Source organism: Equus asinus, chromosome 7 (assembly GCF_041296235.1).
Source record: "Equus asinus isolate D_3611 breed Donkey chromosome 7, EquAss-T2T_v2, whole genome shotgun sequence".
Lineage (NCBI taxonomy): Eukaryota > Metazoa > Chordata > Mammalia > Perissodactyla > Equidae > Equus > Equus asinus.
In genome coordinates, this window is record NC_091796.1 from 62,066,401 (window position 1) to 62,088,505 (window position 22,105).

The 22,105-nt window shown below is 40.5% G+C and overlaps 1 protein-coding gene across 8 annotated transcripts in view; it reads right to left on the bottom strand.

Moving 5' to 3' along the window:
• Window positions 1-22,105, bottom strand: part of ARHGAP28 (Rho GTPase activating protein 28) — a 216,096-nt gene that overhangs the window by 6,492 nt on the left and 187,499 nt on the right. For all 8 annotated transcript variants that reach the window (XM_070513588.1, XM_070513586.1, XM_070513589.1 and 5 more), the window contains 2 exons: window positions 16,741-16,797; window positions 14,561-14,685 (listed from right to left, as the gene is read on the bottom strand). In XM_070513588.1, coding sequence (XP_070369689.1) covers window positions 14,561-14,685; window positions 16,741-16,797 — 182 coding nt within the window. The remainder of the gene's footprint in view (window positions 1-14,560; window positions 14,686-16,740; window positions 16,798-22,105) is intronic.

Sequence of the window (22,105 nt, forward strand, 5' to 3'; positions counted from 1 at the left end):
AAGAAGGATGTGTGCCCTCTTTTCTTTCTTTTTTGGTTAATTAAACTTTTTATTTGAGGTAAGTGCAGATTTGCATGTAGTTGTAAGAAACCATACAGGCAGATCCTGTGTACCCAGTGTCCCCCAATAGTAAAAGCTTGCAAAACTCTAGTGCAATGTCAAAACCAGAATGTTGGCATTGATTTGGCCAAGATACAGAACATTTCCATCAGCACAAGGTCCCTCTTGTTTTCCTGTTATAGCCTCATCTATGTCTCTATCCCTACCCCCATCCTCCATTCTACATTTTCATGAGTTTGTCATGTTAAAAATGCTACGTAAGTGGAAAAATATAGTATAGAACTTTTTTGATACTGGCTTTTTTTCAATTAGCATAAATCCATGGAGATTCACCCAAGTTGTTGCATTTTTACTGCTCATTACCATACCATCCATGGTATGGATGTACCACAGTTCGTTTAGTCATTTACCTGTTGAAGAACATCTGGGGTTTTTTCCAGATTTTGACTATTATAGATAAAGCTGCTATAAGCCTTTGTGTGCAGGTTTTTGTGGGAACATAATCTTCATTTCTTTTGATAAATGCCAAGGAGTGTGAAGGCTGGGTCACATGGTACCTGCATATTTAGTTTTATAACGAACTGTCGAACAGTTTTACAGAGTGACTGTACCATTTTACATTCATACCAGCAATGTATGTGTGGTACACTTTCTCTGTCTGTTTGCTAGTATTTGGTATTGTCACTATTTTTCATATTAACCGTTCCCATAGGTGTTTAATGATATGTCACTGTGGTTTTGCATTTCCCTAATGGTTAAAGATATTGAACAGGTTTTCCTGTGCGTGTTTGTCATCTGCAGATCCTCTTCTAGAAATATCTGTTCATGTCTTTTGCCCATTTTCAAATTGGATTGTTTGTTCTTTTTATTGCTGAGTTTTGAGTGTTCTTTATATATTCTAGATACTAGTCCTTTGTTTGATATGTGGCTTGTAAATATTTTCTCTGAGTCTCCAACTTGTCTTTTCATCCTTTTCACACGGTCTTTCAATGTATACGTTTTCAATTTTGATGAAGTCAGATTTATCAGTTTTTCTCTCTTATGGATCATGATTTGATGTCAAGTCTAAGAACTCTTCATTGGCCCTACATCACAAAGGTTCCTACTATGCTATTTTCTAAAAGTCTTAGTTTCACATTTACATTTAAGTCTGTGATCTATTTTGGGTTAATTTTTGTATAAGATGTGAGGTATTGATCTAACTTCGTTTCTCATTCTTTGCTGATGAATGCCCAATTGCTACAGCACTATTTGTTGAAAAGGCTATCTTTCCTCATTGAATTGCTTTTGTACCTTTATCAAAAGTCAGTTCCTAGCACAGTCAAACTCATAGAGACAGAGGGCACAACAGTGACCACTCTGGCTGGGGAGGGGGAGTTATTGTGTAATGGTGATAAGGTTTCAGAATGGGGGGATAAAAACCTTCTGGAGATGCATGGTGGTGATGACTGTATAACAGTGTGAATGTACTTAATGCCACTGAACCGTGCACTTAAAATAGTTAAAGTGGTAAATTTTATGTTATGTATAGTTTACAATAAAAATTTTTCAAACTCAGTTGGGCATATTGCTGTGGTTCTGTTTCTGGATCCTCTATTCTGTTCCATTGACCTAAATGTCTATCCCTCCACCAATGCCACACTGTCTTCATTACTGTAGCTCTACAGTTGGCTTTAACATCTAGTAAAGTGATTCTCCTACTTTATTCTTTTTCTCAAGACTGTTTTAGCTATTCTAGGGCCCATGCCTTTCCATACAAATTTTTATTTTTTTAATTTTTTTGGTGAGGAAGATTGGCTCTGAGCTAACACCTGTGCCAATCTTCCTCTATTTTGTATGTGGGACACCACCACAGCATGGCTTGATGAGTGGTGCATAGGTCCACACCCGGGATCTGAACCTGCAAACCCCATGCTGCCAAAGCGGAGCACGCAAACCTAACCAGTACGCCACCAGGCTGGCCCCCATACAAATTTTTAAAATAAGCTTGTGCACATTTACAAAATATCTTGCTGGGATTTTGATATGAGTTGCATTACACCTATAGATCAAAGCAATATACTAAAAACACTATAAATAAATCAAGATAGAATCCTAAAGGATAGAACATATCCTGGGCCACAAAACAAACCTCAAAAAATTTAAAATAATTGAAATCATACATAGTATCTTTTCTGACCATAAAGGAATCAAACTAGATGTCAGTAACAGAAAGACAAACTGAAAATCTCCAAATACTTGAAAATTAAACCACACACTTCTAAATAATCCATGGTCAAAGAGGAAGTCCATAAAGAAAGTTTGGAAAATAAATAGAATGAAAATAAAACTAAAACATCAAATTTGGTGGGATGCAGCTAAAGCAGTGCTTAGGGAAAAATTTATAGCAGTAAACATTCACATTAGGAAAGAGGAAAAGATCTTAAACCAATTATTTAAGTTGCTATCTCCAGAAACTAGAAAAATAATAGTAAAATAAACACAAAGCAAGCAGAAAGAAGGAAAAGATCAAGACAAGAGTAGAAATTAACAAAATTGAAAACAGGAAGATGATAGAGAAGCTGGTTGTTTTTAAAAAACAATAAAATTGATAAACTTCTAGAAAGACTGACAAAGATGAGAAGAAAGAGGGTACAAATCATCAATACTAATAATGAAAGAGGATATCACTGTATATAATGTTTCCCTCAAAAGGATAATAAGGAGATACTATGAACAACTTTATGCTCAAAATCAAAATCTTAGAAGAAATGAACCAATTCCTCAAAACCACAAATTGCCAAAACACAACCAAGAGGAAATAGTCATAGCCATTAAAGAAATTGAATCAGTGCTTTAAAAGTTTCCCCAGGGGCAGGCCTGGTGGCGCATCGGTTAAGTGTGCACGTTCCACTTCTCAGCAGCCTGGAGTTGCCCAGTTTGGATCCCGGGTGCAGACATGGCACCGTGTGGCACGCCATGCTGTGGTAGGTGTCCCACATATAAAGTAGAGGAAGATGGGCACAGATGTTAGCTCAGGGCTAGTCTTCCTCAAAAAAAAAAAGTTTCCCCCAGAAAAGGAGTCTCTAAGCCCAGATGGTTTCACTGGAGAATTCTAGGAAACTTTTAAAGAATTAACACAAATATAGTACAATCTTTTCCAGAAAATAGAAGACGGACACTGTCAACTCATTTTATGAAACCAGGATCCTCCTGATACCAAAACCAGACAAAGCCAATAGAAAAAACAAGAACCACAGACTAATATCTCTTATGAACTTAGACAAAAAAATCCTCAACAACATATTAGCAAATCTAATCCAATATATATTAAAAGAATTATACACTTTACCAAGTGGAATTTATTTCAGGTATGCATGGTTAGTTCACCATTCAAAAATCAATGTAATCCACCATATCAACATAAGAAAAATCATATGATCATGTCAACTGCTCCAGAAAAAGCATCTGACAAAATCTAACACCGATTCACGATAAAAACTCTTAGCAAACCAGGAAAAGAGAACTTCCTCAACTTGATAAAGATCATCTATAAAAACCTACAGCTAACATCATACTTAATGATGAAAGACTGAATACTTTCCCTTCAAGATCAAAAGTAAGGATGTCCCATTTGACGTAGTGCGGGAAGATCAAAGCACTGCGGTAAAGCAAGGAAAAGAAAGCAAAGGCATACAGATTGGAAAGAAAGAAAGAACAGTGTCTCTATCTGCAGTCTCTATTTCTCACACTTGCTTGGTTTTTGATGACCTGGACAGTTTTGAGGACTGGACAGGTATTTTGCACAATGTTTCCCATTTGGGACTCATTTACGTTTTTCTAGTCTGGAGTTAACACGTTCTTGGATGAAAGCGACAGAGGTAAATTGCCATTTTCACCATATCTCATCAAGGGTACTTACTATCAACGTGACATCACCTTAACCACCTGACTGAGGTCAAATTTCTTGATATTCTTTTTCCCTCTTTACATACTGTACTCTTTGGAAGGAAGTCACTATGCATAGACCACATTTAAGGAGTGGTGACCTTCCACCCTTTTTAAATATAATTGTCTTAAGCATGTCCTCTACATACGTTGAGCACCACACGAGATGGTGCTTCAACCATCAAATGTGATTTAAGAAATGCATGAGGAGCAGGACAATCTATTATATTTACTCCTATTTGTACCTATTCTGATGTTTTCCTTTCCTTTCTGATGCTCCAAACCTTCTGTTATCATTTCCTTTCTGTTTAGAGAACTTCCTTTAGCCGTTCTTTTTTTTTTTTTAATTGATGTTATGATAGATTACAACCTTGTGAGATTTCAGTTGTACATTTTTGTTAGTCATGTTGTGGGTACACCACTTCCCCCTCTGTGCCCTCCCCCCACCCCCCCTTTTCCCTGGTAACCACCGATCAGATCTCCTTATCAGTATACTAATTTCCACCTATGAGTGGAGTCATATAGAGTTCGTCTTTCTCTGACTGGCTTATTTCGCTTAACATAATACCCTCGAGGTCCATCCACGTTGTTGTGAATGGGCCAATTTTGTCTTTTTTTATGGCTGAGTAGTATTCCATTGTGTATATATACCACATCTTCTTTATCCAATCATCAGTTTCTGGGCATGTAGGCTGGTTCCACGTCTTGGCTATTGTAAATAATGCTGCGATGAACATAGGGGTGCAACGGACTCTTGAGATTTCTGATATCAGGTTCTTAGGATAGATACCCAGTAATGGGATGGCTGGGTCATAGGGTATTTCTATTTTTAACTTTTTGAGAAATCTCCATACTGTTTTCCATAGTGGCTGTACCAGTTTGCATTCCCACCAACAGTGTATGAGGGTTCCTTTTTCTCCACATCCTCTCCAACATTTGTCACTCTTGGTTTTGGATGTTTTTGCCAATCTAACGGGTGTAAGGTGATATCTTAGTGTAGTTTTGATTTGCATTTCCCTGATGATTAGCGATGATGAACATCTTTTCATGTGTCTATTGGCCATATTCATATCTTCTTTTGAGAAATGTCTGTTCATGTCCTCTGCCCATTTTTTGATCGGGTTGTTTGTTTTTTTGTTGTTAAGCAGTGTGAGTTCTTTGTATATTACGGAGATTAACCCTTTGTCGGATAAGTGGCTTGTAAATATTTTTTCCCAATTAGTGAGCTGTTTTTTTGTTTCAATCCTGTTTTCCCTTGCCTTGAAGAAGCTCTTTAGTCTGATGAAGTCCCATTTGTTTATTCTTTCTATTGTTTCCCTCAACTGAGGAGTTACAGTGTCCGAAAAGATTCTTTTGAAACTGATGTCAAAGAGTGTACTGCCTATATTCTCTTCCAAAAGACTTATTGTCTCAGGCCTAATCTTTAGGTCTTTGATCCATTTTGAGTTTATTTTGGTGTGTGGTGAAAAAGACTGGTCAATTTTCAATCTTTTGCATGTGGCTGTCCAGTTTTCCCAGCACCATTTGTTGAAGAGACTTTCTTTTCTCCATTGTAGGCCCTCTGCTCCTTTGTCGAAGATTAGCTGTCCATAGATGTGTGGTTTTATCTCTGGGCTTTCAATTCTGTTCCATTGATCTGTGGACCTGTTTTTGTACCAGTACCATGCTGTTTTGATCACTGTAGCTTTGTAGTATGTTTTGAAATCGGGGATTGTGATTCCGCCAGCTTTGTTTTTCTTGCTCAGGATTGCTTTAGCAATTCGCGGTCTTTTGTTGCCCCATATGAATTTTAGGATTGTTTGTTCAATTTCTGTGAAGAATGTTCTTGGGATTCTGATTGGGATAGCATTGAATCTGTATATTGCTTTAGGTAGTATGGACATTTTAACTATGTTTATTCTTCCAATCCATGTGCAAGGAATGTCTTTCCATCTCTTTATGTCATCGCCAATTTCTTTCAAGAAAGTCTTGTAGTTTTCATTGTATAGATCCTTCACTTCCTTGGTTAAGTTTATCCCAAGGTATTTTATTCTTTTCGTTGCGATTGTGAATGGGATTGAGTTCTTGAGTTCTTTTTCTGTTAGTTCATTGTTAGTGTATAGAAATGCTACTGATTTGTGCACGTTAATTTTATACCCTGCTACTTTGCTGTAGTTGTTGATTATTTCTAATAGTTTTTCTGTGGATTCTTTGGGGTTTTCTATATATAAGATCACGTTGTCTGCAAACAACGAGAGTTTTACTTCTTCGTTACCTATTTGGATTCCTTTTATTTCTTTTTTCTGCCGAACTGCTCTGGCCAGCACCTCCAGTACTATGTTGAATAGGAGTGGTGAAAGTGGGCACCCTTGTCTTGTTCCTGTCCTCAGAGGGATGGCTTTCAGTTTTTGTCCATTGAGTATGATGTTGGCTGTGGGTCTATCATATATGGCCTTTATTATGTTGAGGTACTTTCCTTCTATACCCATTTTACTGAGGGTTTTTATCATAAATGGGTGTTGGATCTTGTCGAATGCTTTCTCTGCATCTATTGAGATGATCATGTGGTTTTTGTTTTTCATTTTGTTGATGTAGTGTATCACGTTGATTGACTTGCGGATGTTGAACCATCCCTGTGTCCCTGGTATAAATCCCACTTGATCATGGTGTATAATCTTTTTGATGTATTGCTGTAATCGGTTTGCCAAAATTTTGTTGAGGATTTTTGCATCTATGTTCATCAGTGATATCGGCCTGTAGTTCTCCTTCTTTGTGTTGTCCTTGTCAGGTTTGGGGATCAGAGTGATGTTGGCTTCATAGAATGTGTTAGGGAGTTCTCCATCTTTCTCAATTTTCTGGAACAGTTTGAGGAGAATAGGTATTAAGTCTTCTTTGAATGTTTGGTAGAATTCTCCAGAGAAGCCGTCTGGTCCTGGACTCTTATTTTTGGGGAGGTTTTTGATTACCGTTTCTATTTCCTTACTTGTGATTGGCCTATTCAGATTCTCCATTTCTTCCTGATTCAGTTTGGGGAGATTCTAGGAGTCTAGGAATTCGTCCATTTCTTCCAGGTTGTTCAATTTGTTGGCATATAGTTTTTCATAGTATTCTCTTATGATCTCTTGTATTTCATTGGTATCTGTTGTGATTTCTCCTCTGTCATTCCTAATTTTATTAATTTGCGATTTCTCTCTTCTTTTCTTGGTGAGTCTGGCTAGGGGTTTGTCAATTTTGTTAATTCTTTCGAAGAACCAACTCTTTGTTTCATTGATCCTTTCTATTGTCTTTTTTGTTTCAATATCGTTTATTTCTGCTCTTATTTTTATTATTTCCCTCTTCTACTGACGCTGGGCTTTGTTTGTTCTTCTTTTTCTAGTTCTGTTAGGTGTTGTTTGAGGTTGCTTATGTGAGCTTTTTCTTGTTTAGTGAGGTGAGCCTGTATTGCGATGAATTTCCCTCTTAGGACTGCTTTTGCTGCATCCCAAATGATTTGGTATGTCATGTTCTCATTTTCATTAGTCTCCAGATAAAATTTGATTTCTTCTTTAATTTCTTCAATGATCCATTGTTTGTTGAGAAGCGTGTTGTTTAGTCTCCACATTTTTGCACATTTCTCTGCTTTTTTCTTGTAGTTGATTTCTAGTTTAATAGCATTATGATCAGAAAAGATGCTTGATATTATTTCAACTCTCTTGTATTTATTGATGTTTGCTTTGGTTCCCAAAATATGGTCAATCCTTGAGAATGTTCCATGTGCACTTGAGAAGAATGTGTAACCTGCTGTTTTTGGACGAAGTGTTCTATATATATCTATTAAGTCCATCTGGTCTAATTTTTCATTTAATTCTATTATTTCCTTGTTGATTTTCTGTCTGGATGTTCTGTCCATTGGTGTTAATGGTGTGTTGAGGTCCCCTACTATTATTGTATTGTTGTTGATGTCTTCTTTTAGTTCTATTAAGAGTTGCTTTACAACTTTGGTGCTCCTGTGTTGGGTGCGTATATATTTATAAGTGTTATGTCTTCTTGGTGGAGAGTCCCTTTTATCATTATATACTGTCCCTCTTTATCTTTCTTTATCTGTTTTGCTTTGAAATCTACCTTATCTGATATTAGTATAGCGACACCTGCTTTCTTTTGTTCAATATTAGCTTGGAGTATTGTTCTCCATCCCTTCACTCTGAGTCTGTGTTTGTCTTTGGGGCTGAGGTGTGTTTCCTGGAGGCAGCATATTGTTGGATCTTCTTCTTTGATCCATCCTGCCACTCTGTGTCTTTTGATTGGGGAGTTCAATCCATTTACATTTAGAGTGATTATTGAGATGTGGGGGCCTACCACTACCATTTTGTGTCTTGTTTTCCGGTTTTCTTCAGTTTCCTTTGTTTCTCGTCCCATGGTTTAATCTGTTCTGATGTAGAGCTGCTACTCTCTGTTGTTGTCCTTCTACTTATCTCCTCTGCTCTTGGTTTTGTAGCCCCTTTCCTTTTTTGGATTTTTCAGGAATGAGGGTTTTCCTGAGGATTTCCTGAAGAGGAGGTTTTGTGGCAATGAACTCCCTTAATTTTTGTTTATCTGGGAAAGTTTTTATTTCTCCATCGTATTTGAAGGATACTTTCGCTGGGTAGAGAATTCTGGGCTGTAGATTTTTGTCCTTCAGATTTTTGAATATATCATTCCACTCTCTTCTAGCCTGTAAAGTTTCTGCTGAGAAATCTGCTGATAGCCTGATGGGGGTTCCTTTGTAGGTTAGTTTCTTTTGCCTGGCTGTCCTTAGTATTTTCTCCTTGTCATTGATTTTTGCTAGCTTCACTACTATATGCCGTGGAGTTGGTCTTCTTGCATTGATAAAGTTTGGAGATCTATTGGCTTCTGTCACCTGAAGATCCATCTCCCTCACCAGATTTGGGAAGTTCTCAGCCATTATTTCTTTGAATAGGCTTTCTGTCCCTTTCTCCTTCTCTTCTCCCACTGGTATACCTATAATCCTTACGTTGCATCTCCTAATTGTGTCTGATAATTCTCGGAGAGTTTCTTCATTTCTTTTTAGTCTTGCTTCTCTCTCCTCCTCTGCCTGCAGCAATTCTATATTGCCATCTTCCAAATTGCTAATTCTTTCCTCCATATTATCGGCCCTACTGTTCAGAGCATCTAGATTTTTCTTAATCTCCTCTATTGTGTTCTTCATTTCCAATATTTCTGTTTGGTTCTTCTTTATCGTATCAAACTCTTTTGTGACATAGCTCCTGAACTTGTTGAGTTGTCGGTCAGAATTCTCTCTTAACTCATTGAGAATCTTAATGATGGCTGTTTTGAAGTCATCATCATTTAGGTTATATATCTCCTTTTCTTTGGGATTGTTTTCTGTGTATTTGTTACTTTCTTTCTGTTCTGGAGATTTAATGTATTTTTTCATATTGCTTGATGTTGTTGATTTGTGCCTCCACATGGAGATAGAGTTTAGTTGCTCCTTTCACTTGTTTCAGCTGCTGCGGTGAGGGAGCAGCTGTTTATACTGCACCAACCAGGAACCCTGTCTGCAGTTGCTAACTGGGCCTGGGCCCCTCTTCGTAGCCACAGTGGCCCTTTGGATTCCCTCCTCTGCCATGGGGGCCGTCACAGGGGGGCTTCAGGCTGCTGGTGCCTACTGTTGCAGCCCACCTAGATGTGCTCTCTCCTTGGGGTCTGCAACAGTGTTATGGGCTTTTCCAGCGGCCAGGGGTGGGATCACTTATATTTGTCGCTCCGTTGCTGTCGGCACCCACAAAATCTCACTTGTCCTCTATGGGTCGCAGGAGAGCTACTGGCATCTTCTACAGTCTGTGGTTAGTTCACCTAGCTATGCTGCTTTTGCCCTGGGGTCTTCCAGCCTTGTGGCTGGCGGCTGGGTGCCTTCTACTGGTGCTGTGCAGAGGCTTTCCCTAAGGCTGCTGTGAGCCTGTAGGGTTTCCCCCTAGGCTATGAAGCTGGGTCTCTGGAACTCCCCCCAGCCCCAGTCCTCTCCAAGATCTCCGGCTATCCCTAGTCCCACGGGGCGGGCAACGGCAGCTGGGGGTCGCCCCACCCTCTGGGTTTCTCTCCGGGCCTCTCCTGGAGCCCTGAATGCTGGGTGTGGCCCCTCTGCTAATGGCAGACAGAGAGTTTTGTCTGCTGCCCAGGCGGAACTCCAGCGCTTCCCCTCCGGGTCGCAGAGCCGGCCTTTGAAAGTTCCCCCAGCCCCGGTCCTCTCCGAGATCTCCGGCAATCCCTAGTCCCACGGGGCGGGCAACGGCAGCTGGGGGTCGCCCCACCCTCTGGGGTTCTCTCCGGGCCTCTCCTGGAGCCCTGAATGCTGGGTGTGGCCCCTCTGCTAATGGCAGACAGAGAGTTTTGTCTGCTGCCCGGGCGGAACTCCAGCGCTTCCCCTCCGGGTCGCAGAGCCGGCCTTTGAAAGTTCCCCCAGCCCCGGTCCTCTCCGAGATCTCCAGCAATCCCTACTCCCACAGGGCGGGCAACGGCAGCTGGGAGACCTCCGTACCCTCCGCGACTCTCTCTGGGACCCTCCAGGTGCCGCGAGCACCAGGTGGGGTCTCCCCACCAATGGCGGGGAGAGACTCTCCCTGCGGGCTCAGGTGTGCAACTCCAAAGTTTCCCTCTGCGTTTAGGAGTAATTGCGGGGGGTTTAGGTAGGGTTCTGGTCACCTGTTTCCACCGTCGCTCCTCTGTTGTGTGCTCACTCCTGCCCTAGATGTGTGTAGATCCTCTGGGGGCGTCCGTTGGAAGAAAGCCACTTGCGGGTACTAGGCTGCTCGTCGGGGTCGGAGAGTTTTCACCTATTTCCACATCCTCCCGGAGGAAAGTCCGTCCGCCTTCCGATGTATAGTCGCGTGGGTGTCTCAGACGTCCTGAGATGCTGTCTGGATATCCTTTGTCAAGCGATAAATGTCCAAATAATTGTAGACTCGAAGGGGGAGAGACAAAGAGGACTACTCACGGCGCCATCTTGGATCTTCTCTCCTTTAGCCATTCTTTATGGGTAGGTTTGCTAGCCAAAAAATCTCTTAGTATTCCTTCATTCAAGAATGTCTTTATTTCCTCTTTCCACTAGAAGGATATTTTTGCTAGATATAGGGTTTGTAGTTGACAGTTCTTTTCTTTCAGCACTTGAAAAATGTTACCCACTTCCATCTGGCCTCCCCTGGTTTCAGATGAGAAATCCACTGTAATTCGAATCAGTGTTCCCTATAAGAAATGCATTTCTTCTCTCTGGATGCTTCCAAGGTTTCTTGTCTTTAACTTTCACAAATTGAATTATGACATTTTGGCATGGGTTTTTTTCGGTTGTCCTATTTGGGTTCATTTAGCTTCTTGAATATGTAGGTTTATGCCTTTTGCTAATTTGGGAAGTTTTCAGTCCTTATTTATTCAAATACTTTTTCAGTCCCACTGTTTTCTCTCCTTTTGGCACTCCAGCAATACAAATGTTAGCTCTCATTACCGTCCCATGAATCCCTGGGGATGTATTTATTTTTACTTTTTGGTCTATTTTCTATTTGTTGTTCAAAATAAATAATGCTATTGATATGTCCTCACATTTACTGATTATTATCTTCTGTCATCTCCACTCTACTACTGAGCCCATCCAGGAATTTTTTTTATTTCAGTTTTTTATCTTTTGTTCTATAATTTCCACTTGGTGCTTTTTTATAACTTCCATTTCTTTGCTGAGATTTTCTGTTTGTTTCAAGAGAATTCATAATTGCTTGTCGAAGCATTTTTTATGATGGCTGCTCTAAAATCCTTGTCAGATAATTCTAACATCTGATTCAGTTAAGTGCTGGCATCTGTTGTCTTTTCTCATTTCGGTTGTGATCTTCCTGGTTTTAGGTATAATGAGTTTTGTATCATACAGTGGCCATTTTGATATTACATTATGAGACTCTGTATCTAATTTACCTTCATTTTTTGGCAGGCAATCCTCCTGTTGAGGTTTAGCACAAGGTCTGGCTGGGTGTGTATGTTCAGCTTTTTGCTGGGCCCCACTGACGCCTGCTCAGTGAAAGTGGGACACCAACTGGCACTGCCTCATTGCCTTCAATCAGGAGTGCAAGATCAACTCCCTGCTGGCAGTGGGGAAACGGAGGGCTGACTCACACTGCTGTGTCACTGCTCGGTGAGGGGGACGGTCAGCTCCCCTCGGGGCCTTTCGGACACTGAGGGTGAGGAGAGGCCTGGTGCTCAGTGGCCTGCCCGCCTCGTGAGGTCTCGCTGCTGCTGCGGGGAGGTGGGGGCTCAGCTCTGGCAGGACCCTGCTGACACACCCCGGGTGGGAAGTGGACGCCTCGGCTTGTGGGGCGGGGTACTGCAGACGGCTGTCCGCTGGCCCCAGGCCGCGGGGCACTCTGTTTGTTCATGTTTGGTGGGAGTAGGCCAGATGTTATTGCCAAGATGGATTTCTGGTCACTCTCTCCTCAATCTTTGGCTATGGGAACAGCTTTTCCTGGAGCTTTTTCTGTCTGTGCCTGTGCCAGGGTGGAGGTTTCCGCAGCACCCTGCTTGGGGTGTACGCGAGGAGATAAGGAAGCCCAGGAACTCACCACCCATGTCGTTGCACAAGGCCCTGTGTCCCCGGCAGCGAGCCCTCTTCCTTCCCTCTCACAGCCTTCCTATGCTTGCTGTTGTCTCGTGTCCAGGGCTTCTGAGTTGCGAGAGGAAGGATCTGGGAGGAATAGGACTCCTCTCCTCTTTTTTACTTAAACACAAGAGGTGCTGAGTAGTCAGTCAGAAAATAAACTTCTGGTGAATATGCAAAAATGGGCCTGCGTACAACTTTTCAACTGAAATAGGCCACAGTTCTAACTGTGGAGAGAATGGATAGGACAAGATCTTCAGAGAAGAAGCCGGTACAAAAGATTTGATTCTATCCGCAGCCATCGAGTCCACCTTATTTTTATCAGAAACATTCTCTTTCCATGAAAGATCTGCATGAGACTACAGAGGCAGCTTTGTACACATATAAGTAGGAATCTACTGGATGCTCAGATCCCTCCAGTGGGATTTTGAGTCTCTCCATTACTGCCGAGTGGTAGCTCTTCACAGCTTCTTAGGTGTTGGGCCAGTAGCAGAGAGGAGTAAATGCTCAGGGCTCCCGTTGGCCTATGACTACTTTTCTTCTCTTTCTTATGTTAGTGTATATGTTTACATATATATGTATATATCATACATAAAGTACACGTCAAAAATGTATGACTTGAAGAATTTTCACAAGTGAACACACCACGTAACCAGCCCCAGATCTAAAAAAGGAGCTTAGAAGCCACTGTAATGCCTTCTTAGACACCATCCCTTCCACTCTCACAGAACTCCACCATCCTGACTCCTAACACCATGGGTTACTTTTACTGGCTACTCCTGTTTTTCTTTTAACTGAATTTTTTCTTGAGATAATTGTACACTCACATGTATTTGTGAGACATGATACAGAGAGGCTCTCCGCCCAGATCTCCCAATGGAAACAGGGTGACATTTTGCAAATCTAGACTTTGATGTCACAATCCAAATACTGACATTGAGACAATCCACTCATCTTACTCAGATATCCCATTTCACTTGCACTAATTTGTGTATGTTCAATACACAATAAATAAAGTTCAATAAAATTCAATAAAGTATTGAGTTCAATAAAGTTTCATAGAGGCTCATTTATTCACCACCACAGTCAAGATACTGACCAATACCACAAGGGTCCTTCATGTCACCCTCTTATAACAACACCCATCTCCTCCCCCATGATCACCCCTCCTCAACCTCTGGCAACCAGTAATCTATCCTCTGTTTCTAAAATTTTATCATTTCAAAAATGTTGTATAAATGGAATATTGCAGTGTGTAATCTTTTGCAATCGGTTTTTCTTCACTCAACATAGCTACTCCTTTTTGATATGATTGAAAAGTTTCTTTTAAAGGATAGCCTCAGTTTACCAGAGACCATTAAACAGTGCCTGCTCGCTAATGAGTAGACGTAAATCAGTGCTTCTCATCTTTTGAAAAGCTCAGGGTAAATGTTTATCCCTGAATAAGCATGCTAGACAAAAGTTACCATGATTAATCTCTTTAAGGTGACTTATGGCAGATATCAAAAAGCTTTTTTGTAAATATCATTCTGATCCTAAGGTTTGTTGCTGGTACATTTTAAGGAAAGCAACGGCTATGATGTTCACTTAACTACCCAAACTCTTCCTGATATAGGCACGTTCAAGCCCAAGCAAGCCTGGAATAATGACACTCCTGGAAATCTATCAAGATATCTACACAATTAACTTGCTATATATTTTCCTAACAAGAAGTAAAACTCATTGAGTAAATGAAGCCACCAAGACAGAAGATACCTATTAAAAATCCCAAGTGTAGAAATTCCTTAAAAAAAACCCACTTCTGTTATTGACAATGCTTTTGTCTACTTAACTTCTTTCTCCACTTTTATTCTTCATTCACTGGGAAGGTCCCTAAGCAACAGGTTCTAATTTTTCAAAAAGGCCAAATTTGTAAATGCCTGGAAAGTGACTCATCAGATAAAGTGCCCCTTCCTCGTACAGAGAACTGTATTCACTTGCACTCACCTGTTCTCACATTGGAATTTTGCGAGTATGTCTTTGGCTTTGGTTTGACTACTGAGTTGAATGGCCATTGACACCTTCGAGAGAAGTGGAGCGTGGACCCTTATGACTCCTTCCGGCACGTCAGACTGCCAACGAAGAAAATTCAGTACATTCTGTCAAACTAGGATGACTACCAGCTCAATGACTGCACTTAAGAGATATGAAAATCAGTAGCACTCTGAATGAGACAAACATGTAAACAGGACCAGTATTTAACCAGAATGAAACACTGCTTTCTTTTTTTTCAAGATTGGCACCTGGGCTAACATCTGTTGCCAATCTTTTTTCTTCTTCTTCTTCTTCTTCTCCCCAAAGCCCCCCGGTACATAGCTGTATATTCTAGTTGTGAGTGCCTCTGGTTGTGCTATGTGGGACACTGCCTCAGCAAGGCCTGATGAGCAGTGCCATGTCCGCGCCCAGGATCTGAACCCATGAAACCCTGGGCCACCGAGGTGGAGCGCACGAACTTAACCACTCGGCCACGGGGCTGGCCCCATTGTGTTCTTTTTAACAGAAGATTCACGAATGACTAAACTTTAGCTGAGATTTCACTTTTGCTACACGCTTGGGTCTTACTATAATGCCTTAAAATCATGAGAGGAGTAAAACTGGGTTATGACAAAAATCTAATGTTTCTATCAGGTCATTTCCTTGACCAATGTCTTAAATAAGCCTACTTTAAGCAGAATTTGGTATTTCAACTTATTTTAGGAAGATCAACCTTCTGAAAACTGTAAGGATCAATTAGAAAACATGGCTTTTGAAAAATCCTTTTTCTTTCATCAGTGGATTTGAATGGCCAGCCCAAGTTGAATTCCAGATGGGCACCTGAAACCTGAGCCTCTGAGTGTCCTGGCAGCACTGTGAAGAGCAGCGAGTGCTGCTGGGGAAGGGCCCCTCTGCTCTGATGAGACACCACCAGTCAGGACTGAGCGCTTGTCTAAATGAAACCGTCAAAGAATGGCACTGTCGAATTAACAGAAATTTCTGCTTTGTCAGGACTGAAGGGAAAATCCCTTTGTTTCAAAATTTTGAATGTTTTAAAAATTAAGTCTCTATCTAGAGGTAAACAGAAATAAATTTCCATTTAAGGATCTGGCTACTCCTCAGGCAATCATTTTAAATCTGTACATTCTTGAAGGATGGTGTTGTTAATGTAGAAGGTTTATGTGAATTGACTCGACATATCCCCTAGGAGAAATATATAATAGGTCGAATTGTGTTCCACTCCAAAATACGTTGAAGTTCTAAGCCTAGCACCTCAGAATATGACCTTATTTGAAAACAGGGTCCTTGCAGATGTAATTAGCTAAGAGAAGGTCATACTGGAGTAGGGTGGGCCCTTAATCCAATGTGACTGGTGTCCTTATACGAGGAGAAGAGACACAGACACACACACAGGGTGAATGCCACATAAACAAGGAGGCAGAGGGTGGACTCGTGCATCTACAAGCCAGGGAATGCCAAAGATCGCTGGTATCGCCAAACCTGGGAGTGAGGTCAGGAACAAATCCCTCCCTCACAGCCTTCAGAAGCAACCAACCAACCAAACACCTTGATTTCAGACTTTTAGCCTCCACAACTCTGAGAGAGTAAATTTCTATTGTTTTAAGCTACACAGTTTGTGGCACTTTGTTATACCAGGACTAGGAAACTAACAGCAAATATTGTTTTAAATGGTCAGCTCCTATAGTACGTTTCCACTATGACCACCAAGAGCATGACAGGGGATGGCTGTGAGGGATTTGGAGTAGGGAGGGGGTAGAATGCCCCTGGTTCACTGCAGCCAAGATTATGCTCCTAAAACACTCTTGGGTCATCTCATGTCCCTCCACGTCCTCCCAGAAGCCTCTGTAAGATAAATTCCTCACTCCTGACTTCACTGAACCTGTGATCATGACCGTCACATTTTCCTTATAGCTTCCTCTAGTAGTCACGCCTGGGCACAGGATGCCTAACCACACATTTTGACTCATCAGCTGGTTGAGTCCCTAGATGAATCCTTCATATGCCACACTGAAAATGTCAAGTTTGAAGGATATAGCATGACCCAAATCATACCCAGATAGGGCAGACGTAGCCAGAGAACACTGTGTAGGGGTGAATAATTAGGGAGGAACGGAGATTATTTGTTTTCTTACCATTCTTCTTGAAGAGGATGATTTTTGTAGTACCTTCGAAGTCTTGGGGCTTGTAACCTAAACAAAACACATTTAGTCTTTAGGATGGGAAAACAAGCATATGCTGCGGTTAAAAGTGTTAAAACTGGTACAGTCTTTATGGAAAACATTTTGGTGATATTTATCAAATTATAAAATTTACATGCACTTTGACCCAACAATTCCACACCTATAAATTTATCCTACAAATTACTTTATCTGTGAGAAACGGCATATATACAAGTTTATTCACTGATGAATAAATGAATAAATTTTAATAGCAAAATGTTGGACACAATCTAACTGTTCAATAATATGGAAACGCTTAAATAAGTTATGGTGTGTCTATAGAATATCAGGCGAAAGAAGCAAAGAAGAAGGCTTTCTGGACCGCTGGGGAATAATCCCCGTGATTTCATAAGTCAACACAGCACAGCGTGGACCAGCTTCATGCACGTTATCATTCCTGTCGAAAAGGAGGAAGAACATACGTTCGTATTTGCTGGTAAGTGCACAGTGCCTCTCTGGAAGTATACGCACCTGCACGTTCCTGCCAGCACACGCCCTGTCATGGTGACGTTATTTGCCTCCAGGAGGGGAAGTCAGAGGTGGCCAATTTTTATTCTATAGTTTTTCCCTTTTCAATGTTTTGAATTTTGTAACCTGTTAATGAACTGTCTATTCCAATAAAAATTAAATAAAAACACGGCAGAGTACAACAGGACTGAAGAAAGACTATGTCTTCATCTTTAAGAGCTTGCTTCCATGGTACTTATAACCTTTAAGTTCTACTTGGTTTGGTTTACAATTGAACCATGCAAATAACTGAAATTCCTATGGCATCATATAGTTTACATAGTGCTTTCCACTCACATTCTGTGAGTTGATGCTAATGACAACTCTGCGAAAAGGATATCATTACTTTTCCCTCCAATTTATAATATAAGGAAACTGAGGCTCAGAGAAAGACTTTAATTCACCCCAGCACATATAGTAGCAGTTGGCAAAGTGACCTGACCTCAACTCCAGCTCCACAGATAGCAAACTTACACCATTAACATTTTCCAGAGTGAAAATGGTAGAGTGAGGACTCCAGTAGTCTGTCCCTCCATCAAAGCAATGAAAAAACTGGCAAAAACGGGCAGTATCAACTTTTTCAGAACCTGGACCCTAACTCAAAAGTTGCAACCACGGGAGTGCTTAAGAAAAGCTGTTGAATCTTGATAAGAACAGTGAACTTTGTGGCATTTTAACGTACAGTTTCCCATCTCAGTTCTCTTGCTCAGTGATGGTCTTGAAAATAACAGCCTATATTCCTGGCATAGGTACTGGAGTGAGCAGAATAGACCACATTTCAAAGAATTCTATGTTTCTGCTCTGACCTATCTGGTGGCTCCCTGGAAGCCTGGCTCAAAAGGCTCACCTTTATCTTGACTAACTTGGAACTTGACCAGTGCGAAAGTGGCATAACGTTGAAAACATTTACAGGCAAGTGTTTTAGCCACTGCTGCCTGGTGCAGTGGACAAGGGTTGGGGGAAACCACATATTAACTAAAAAGCTTGGGAGGCAAGCCTAGAGCTTGAGATGCTTTGGGTAATAAAGTCTTTGAAAAGCTCCAACGTATTCCAGAGAATCCAGAAGGCCATGTGCATGCCCAGGACCACGCACATATTCAGGAAAGACCTGAAAAGAACTTAAGCTCTCACCTCTGGCTGACCTTCAGGCTCTGTTCAAGCAGGAAGTGAAGGCTCAGATAGAGCTGTAAACTGCCTGGCTGAATGGTGAAGGTGTGTCCCAGCAAACACACGGAGCTCATCTGCAAAGACTGGGAGACTTTTTTTGGTTCCAGGTATTTAAGAAAAAAATCTCTGAAAACATTAGCTAACCACTAAACTAATGGAACAGAGACTTCAGTAGCCACACAAAACAAAGAATGCAAACTTTACAAAATTAGTTCAGCAGATGGGGCCAGCCCTGTGGCCGAGTGGTTAAGTTCACACGCTCCACTTTGGTGGCCCAGGGTTTCACTGGTTCGGATCCTGGGCGCGGACATGGCACCGCTCATCAGGTCATGTTGAGGCGGTGTCCCATATAACACAACCAGAGGCACTCACAACTAGAATATACAACTATGTACTGGGGGCTTTGGGGAGAAGGAGAAGAAATAAAAGACTGGCCACAGATGTCAGTGCAGGTGCCAATCTTTAAAAAAAAATTAGTTCAGCAGAAAAATCACTAAAAAAATGAACAACAGCTACATCAAGCAGCAACAACCATCCCTGGGGAAGGGGAATATCTTATTTCCAAAGCTGTCACATTATAACATTCAAAATGGCTATTCTTCAAGAAACAATTATGAGGCAGGCAAAAAATGGAAGAAAATATGTCCCATATACAGGGAAAAAAGTAGTTTCAAAAGAAACTCTTTAAGGAAGTGACAAATAAAAATGGCAAGCAATAGGATATATTGGAGTATATGAGGAAGCCATTTGGTATAAATCTAATTCGGCCTGACTTTGTTTTTTCCCAAAAGGGCCTGACTGTGGCTGTTGAGCACGCATTGTATATCTGCTTAGACATTTCCTATGGCCAGAACAAAGGCCCTTGAGATAAACGTGCAACTTCCCCCAACATTGGCATTTCCTTAGGGATAAGCATCTTTCCTTAGGCTAGGAACTGATTGCTGCACTCACCTTTGACCACCCAGCTCACCTGTGACCACCCAGCTCAAGACAACAGACTGCCACCCTGCTGTGTTCACTGAGACAGAAGACCTCCCTGCTGTTTCCATCAATCGCGGTGCCGACAGAGCCGTCTCGCGACTATTGGAAAAGGGACATTTCAATCCTATGTGAAACATCCTCTCTGGGGGTATATAACCGCTCTGTGCACCCCACTTCTTTGGTGCCCTTTTTTCCTTCAGGAAGAAAGGCCCCAGGCCATGGTCCTCAGATTTCAGCTCAGAATAAACTCACCCAAATTGTCATTTATAGATTGGTTATGGATTATTTTCATCAACAGAAGCATAGACATTGGACTTACTAGAAAAAGCCTTCAAATCAGCTATTTTAGATACATTCTAAGAACTAATGGAAAACACGTCTAAAGAACTAAACAACACCATGAGACTGATATCTCATCAAATAGAAAATATCAATAAAGAGGTATAAATTATAAAAAGGAACCAAATAGAAATTCTGGAGCTGAAAAGTCAAATTGAAATAAAAACGAGGCTCAACAGCAGACTCAAGGAGGCAGGAGAAAAAATCAGCAATTTGAAGACAGGTCACTCGAAACTTCCAGTGTGAGGAACAGGAAGAAAAAAGAATGGAAAAAAGTGAATAGACCCTAAGGAGAACTGTGGAGCAACATCAAGTGCACCAACATACACCTAACGAGGGTTCCAGAAGGAGAGGAGAAAAAGGGACAGGAAGAATATCTGAAGTAGCAATAGCTGAAACTCCCAAAATTTGCTGAAAGACATTGATCTACCTATCCAAAAAGCTCAACAAACTCCAAATAGGATAAACTCAAAGAGATCCAGACCAAGAATCTTCATAATCAAACTGTCTAAAGACAGATACAAAGAGAGAGTCTTGAAAACGGCAAAAGAGAAAGCAACTCATCAGGCACGAGAGACACTCAGTAAGATTAACAGTTGATTTTCCAGCATATAGAAGCAGGAAGACAGATGACATATTCAAAGTGCTGAAAGGGAAAAAGTGACAACCAAAATTTGATCTGGCAAAATAGTCTTTAAAAAATGAAGGTGAAATTAAGACATTCCCAGATAAACAAAAGCTGACACGGTTCATTTCTAGCAAACCTACCCTATGAGAAATACTAAAGAGAGTCCTCTAGGCTGAAATGAAAGGATAACAGACAGTAGGTGAAATCCACATGAAGAAATAACGAATACCAGTACAGATTACTATATAGATAAATATAAAAGACAGTATTAATGTATTTTTTGTTTATAACTCCACTTTTTCCCTATCTTACTTAAAACACAAGTGCATAAAGCAATAATTATAAATCTATGAGGATGGGCACACAATTTATAAAGCCATAATTTGTGGCAATAACAGAATAAAGTGGGGGGGGCAGATGTATACAGGCAGAAAATTTTTATATACTTTTGAATTCAAGGTGGTATTAAAATGAACTAGATTGTTATAAATTAAGATGTTACTTATAATCCCCAAAGCAACCACTAAGGAGATAATTCAAAAATAATTAAAGTGGTACATTAGAAAATACTTATTTTATGTAAATGAAGGCATTAATGGAGGAATTGAGGAACTAAGACAGATAGCCAAAAAAAAAAAAAAGAAAGAATTGAAGGGAGAAACAGTTCTACAATAGTTGGAGACTTCAATATCTCCCTTGCAACAATGGAGAGAAGCAGACAGAAGATCAGAAAGGACACAGAAGACTTAAACAATGTAGTAAACCAACTAGGCCTAACAGACGTCTCTGGAACATTCCACCCAACACCACCACAGTCCACTCTTCTTAAGTACACATAGACGGTTATTCAGGATAGATAATATGTTAGACCTCAAAACAAGTCTCAGTGAATTTTAAAATATCGAAATAATACAAAGTATGTTCTCCAAACACAACGGAATGAAATGAGACATCAGGAACAGAAGGAAATTTGGAAAATTCACAAATATGTGGAAAGTAAATAGCATACTCCTAAATAACCAATGGGTCAAAGGGAAATTAGAAAATACTTTGAAATGGACCACAGCATACCAAAACTTATGGGATGGAGCAGAAGTAGTGCTCAGAGGAAAGTTTATAGACGTAAATGCCTACATTAAAAAAAGACATCTCTCAAATTAATAACCTAAACTTCCACCCTAAGAAACTAAAAATGGTCAGCTAAACTCAAAACAAGCATAAGGAAGGAAATAATAAAGATTAGAGTCTTAAAAAGAACCAGAGAGTAAAAAACAAAAGAGAAAATCAATGAAAGAAAAATTGGCTGTTCAGAAAGATCGACAAAATAGACAAAACTTTAGTTAGACTGATCAAGAAAAAAGAGAGAAGATTCAAATTATTAATCAGGAATATAAATGGGGACATTACCACCAACCTTACAGAAATAAAAAGAATTATAAGAGAATATAGATGCTCCTTGACTTACAATGAGGTTACATCCCGATAAATCCATCATAAATCAAAAAAAAAATCACAAGTTGAAAATGCATTTAATACACCTAACCTACTGAACATCATAGCTTAGCCTAGCCTAGCTTAAACGTGCTCAGAACACTTACATTAGCCTACAACTGGGCAAAATCATCTAATGCAAAGCCTATTTTATAATAAAGTATT